General features: G+C 52.0%; 1 protein-coding gene across 1 annotated transcript in view; it reads right to left on the bottom strand.

Annotated features, from left to right (window-relative positions):
• Positions 1-5,000, bottom strand: part of LOC310780781 (neuron navigator 1-like) — a gene marked incomplete at its 5' end in the record, with an annotated part of 165,525 nt that overhangs the window by 23,957 nt on the left and 136,568 nt on the right. The window contains 2 exon segments of the mRNA XM_083641285.1: positions 103-681; positions 1,807-2,647. Of these exon segments, the coding sequence (XP_083497411.1) occupies positions 103-681; positions 1,807-2,647 (1,420 nt within the window).

Below are 5,000 nucleotides of genomic sequence, written 5' to 3'. Positions count from 1 at the left end.
ATGCTTGGCCTACAGTACATATGAACTGAGATGTGATTGGTCCATGCTTGGCCTACAGAGTACATGTGAACTGAGATGTGATTGGTCCATGCTTCACCTCACCTGTCTGTGAGGGTCAGCGAGACCCTGCTTCCAGAGCTCCAGCTGGCCGGAGGGCCTCTGTCCTCCTGTCTGTCCCTGTCTCGGGACTCTGTGCCTGTGTAGCTTCTCCCTCTGTCCTCCTGTCTGTCCCTGTCTCGGGACTCTGTGCCTGTGTAGCTTCTCGCCAAACTCTCCCTGCCCTTCTCCCGCTCGTGGGGCTCGGGGGCCAGGCTCATGTGGAGGGGCAGCGACTCCATGCTGCGGTGCAGCCCGGAGAGACGAGGGTAGAGCAGGGGAGAGGTGGTGCCCCCTCCGGTGCCTCCGAGCCCGAGGGAAGAGACCTGCCTGGGCCCCAGGCCGATCCCCGAGCTGGAGAAGCAGGCGGAGGAGTTGACGTTGAGTAAGGGAGCAGGGCTGGGGGTCAGGCAAGGGCTGGGGGAGCTCCCCGCTGAGCTGACCAGGTCCTGGAGCTTGGAGTAGGGAGGGATCTTGGGAGGGAGGGCATCCTGAACACCCATCCCCACCTCCAGGCTGTTGGAGTTAAGCTTGTCAAGATGGGCCATGGACGGAGGCTTTGCCAGGCTGCGCAAACCAGATAACCTAAAGACAATAACATGAGGGGGGGGGGGGACAATGTTGATTTTTAATGCAAATGAATCACTTTATCTTTTAAATCATTTCGACAGATATAAAGAGGGACTACGGGCCCGATTTTACAAGGGCTGTCATTGCTAATTTATAGAACTCAAAATCTTTTTTTTTTTTTATTACTACTGAGTCAGTACATCAAAGAATGTGTTTCAGTGGCCCAGTGCAGTGCAGTGCAGTGCAGTGCAGTGCAGTGCGGTGCAGTGCAGTGCGGTGCAGTGCAGTGCAGTGCAGTGCAGTACAGTGCAGTGCAGTGCGGTGCAGTGCAGTGCAGTGCGGTGCAGTGCAGTGCAGTGCAGTACAGTGCGGTGCGGTGCGGTGCAGTGCAGTGCAGTACAGTGCAGTGCAGTGCAGTGCAGTGCAGTGCGGTGCGGTGCAGTGCAGTACAGTGCAGTGCAGTGCAGTGCAGTGCAGTGCAGTACAGTGCAGTGCAGTGCAGTGCGGTGCGGTGCAGTACAGTGCAGTGCAGTGCAGTGCAGTGCGGTGCGGTGCGGTGCAGTGCAGTGGTAATTAAAAGAAAAAAGGGGAGATTTTGAGTGCTAGAAACTAGACAACTATGACAACACTTGCCCTTTGCACCAGGTGTGAGATAGGTTTGTATGTGAAAGTGTGGGTGCATTTTTTGACTTTGTACATGTGTTTGATGTGTTTGATGTGTTTGATGTGTTTGATGTGTTTGATGGGGGAATAGTTGTATCCACATGTAGGTGTTTTGTGTTCACCTGTACAGTAAGTGAGTGAGTGTGAACTTGAATACCTGTGTGTGTTGGACGAGGGCAGGTTGAATACCTGTGTGTGTTGGACGAGGGCAGGTTGAATACCTGTGTGTGTTGGACGAGGGCAGGTTGAATACCTGTGTGTGTTGGACGAGGGCAGGTTGAATACCTGTGTGTGTTGGACGAGGGCAGGTTGAATACCTGTGTGTGTTGGACGAGGGCAGGTTGAATACCTGTGTGTGTTGGACGAGGGCAGGTTGAATACCTGTGTGTGTTGGACGAGGGCAGGTTGAATACCTGTGTGTGTTGGACGAGGGCAGGTTGAATACCTGTGTGTGTTGGACGAGGGCAGGTTGAATACCTGTGTGTGTTGGACGAGGGCAGGTCCGAGCCCTTGCCGGTGCTGCTGGGAGGTCTCAGGCCGTGTAGCTTCCCTCCTCCGTTCTCTGAGGGGGTCTGGGCAGGGCTGCCCTTCAGAGAGCTTCCTCCTCCTCCACACTCAGAGTCAGAGCCCACAGCTTTAGCCTTGGCTCTCTCCTTCTCCTTCTCTCGGTCCGTCTGGTTGACGGGGCCGGGGCTGTGGATGCCACGGCCCCCCGCCTTCCCCAAGCCTGAGGGCTCCTTCAGCCGGGAGCCCTGGGGAGGAGGAGGGTGCCCTGTGCTGGAGGGCTTCACCAGCCCAGAGCCCAGCCCCGTGTCCATGGTGTTGCTGACTGGGCGAGCGGAGCTGGGCCGGGTCAGGGTCAGGGTGCTGGTCTTGGCCGGGCGAGGCAGAGAGCGGTACTGCAGGGAGCCCCTGGCGTTCGGAGACAGAAAGCTGCCCTGGTCGCCGCACGGCACGTCCAGGCTGGTCTTCCGCCCTCCTCCTCCTCCGCCTGCCGCCGGTTTGACGGGAATACCGGACGATTTGGGAATCTTACCCACCGTTGCGGAGCCACTGGGTACGGCGCTGCCACCTGTGCTGCTCATCGCAGCGGGAACACCGGTGCTGTTGTTGGTGCCGGTCGCTGCAGTGGGCTTCTTGAAGCCAAAGCTTCCGCCGGTCGAGGGCCGGACCAGGCCGGACGGGGGCTTGCGTTGCTCGACGGTAGCGGTGCCGTTCCGCTGGTCTTTACCAGCATCAGAACAGGAGCGCTGGAGACCTGAGGCCTTCACTGCTAGTCGAGACTTATCAACCGGCCTCCCGTCTGACTTGACTGTGCCTAGAGGGACAGAGAAGAGAAGAGAGAGAGAAAGAGAGAAAGGGTTAGTCATTTACTGAACAGTTTACCATACAGGCTGTTGTGGTGACTTGGATTAGGCAGAGAACACATCTTCTCTGAACACCTACACGGTCTGTCTGTCTGTCTGCCTGTCTGCTGATAAAACACAATCAGAGCAGACTGTGTGTGTTGGATGGACCAGCCACACACACAGTCTGTCACACTGTTATCATCCACTGACTCCTCTTTTCCATCCCGAGCAGCTCAAATAGTTTTCCCTGCAGATCGAGCTGTGCGTGTGTGTGTGTGTGTGTGTGTCTGTGTGTGTGTGTGTGTGTGTGTGTGTGTCTGTGTGTGTGTGTGTCTGTGTGTGTGTGTCACAGCTGTGTGGAGCTGCTGCTGACATTACCACCATGAGCTGATGATTCTCGCTTGTGGAAAACTGGTGTTCACACTCACAAAGCGTGTGGCAGGACACGGGACTGCATGCAGAGAGAGGGAGTGAGAGATCCGTTATAGAGAGGCAAAGTGACCGCCTACTTCCTGCTTCAGCACTGTACCAGAGATTTTTATCCGCCATTTATTTTCCCATAGACATTTCGTAAAATGCTTATAAAAAATAGTTTTACTTCATCAAACCAAACGGCTATATTTAGAATCGGGAGAGACCTTAGAACATTTCACTGGGACCAAAACTTAAGAGAACTACATCGAAAAAAATATTTTCTTTAAATCCGCATTTTTTTTTTTTACGTTTTGGTCCGCGTTAAATGTTATGTGGTCTCTCCTGTTTCTACATATATCTGAACCGTTTGGTTTGAACAAGTAAAACTGTTTTTATAAGCATTTCACGAAATGTCTAGGGGAAAATAAATGGAGGACGAAAATCTCTGGTACAGTGCTGAAGCAGGAAGTAGGCGGTCACTTTGCCTCTCTATAGGGTTTGCTGGAACGGAGGTAGACGGAAAAATTGTGTGATTTTGTCCCCATCTGGACATTTCCCACTTGGCAAATTAATTGGACTTGTTTGGAAGTTATTATGAGGGGGGGGGTATCTTAAGAGGTCTATTAGACACACACACACGTGCACTCTGTCTGCAGCACCCACACACACACACACGTGCACTCTGTCTGCAGCACCCACACACACACACATGTGCACTCTGTCTGCAGCACCCACACACACACACATGTGCACCCCACCCCACCCCACCCATGCTCTTAATATACATCTAATGGGAGGTTTATATACGAGACATTAACACAGTCAAAGAGCTGCTGTTGTACGAGACCCACCGGCGTGCTGCCTTGGGACATCTGGAGTCACTTATGCCTGGTTCAGACTACACGAATTCAGCCCGATATTAGACCGATTTGGTCGTGCGCGACAGATTTTCAGCGTCGGCCCGAATATGACCGTCGGGGACGACGATCGGCCGTCTTCACCTCTTGTAGTGTGACATAATCAAAGACCAGCGTCGGGACCAGTCGGGACGTCTAGGACGCCTCACGACGCCCTGACGAAAAGACTGGCATGTCAGTCTTTTGGACATGGTTTCGCCTAGTGTGACACCCCGGAAGACAGGTATCAGGTCCTGGGGAGACCGCTTCCCGCTTATAGTTTTCATTTGCAGGTTAAACAACGTGTCACTTCGCTGACAAGGCCTGAATTTTACAATATGTTTTGAAATAAATGTTTAAAAATCGATTGTGTGTTAAAAGCTTGTGTTACGTTTTCATTGGCGTTAATACACTAATAATTAATTTCAATGTCCGCAATTCAGTTGGTTGATGAAATCGATTTGTGGTGTGGGAGATTCCAGCTGTCAAAAGAAGAGAAAAGACTTGCTCCTGGCCAATCCCGGCGCTTGACTGCTGCGTAGGCGGGCACAGGTGGTTTTTGCGTAACCTATGTGCGATTCGAAATAACGCCTCCCCGCTCGATACAGATTTCGCCCGCTCCGCTCCGCTCAAAAGAATAAAAGAGATAAAAAGGCCAGGGTGTTTTAATTTGCGTTTAAACGCCTGGGCAATGGGCATTGCTCACTACAAATAACATGAGCTCAGCAGAGTCGGCTGCATGCTCGTTTCTCTTCCTTCTCTCTCGCAGCAGCTGGCAAGAAAATAGTGGGCGTGCACATGAAGTATTGGAGGCTGGAGCGGACATCACAGTGCATCAGTGTCACTCATCCAAATAACGTTAATTCTGCGAGGGATATATATAGCACCTGGATTACATACATGTTTCACATAGGGTTGTGTTTTGATTTCAATGTTTTATTTTGTCCAATATTGAAATGTTCTACAATTCCATGTTGTGCTAACATAAACATTATTTCTATCTACCACTTTA

The sequence above is a fragment of the Poromitra crassiceps genome (genome assembly GCF_964638095.1).
Source record: "Poromitra crassiceps genome assembly, chromosome: 8".
NCBI classification, from domain to species: Eukaryota; Metazoa; Chordata; class Actinopteri; order Beryciformes; family Melamphaidae; genus Poromitra; species Poromitra crassiceps.
This window is presented reverse-complemented; position numbering and strand designations above follow the sequence as displayed.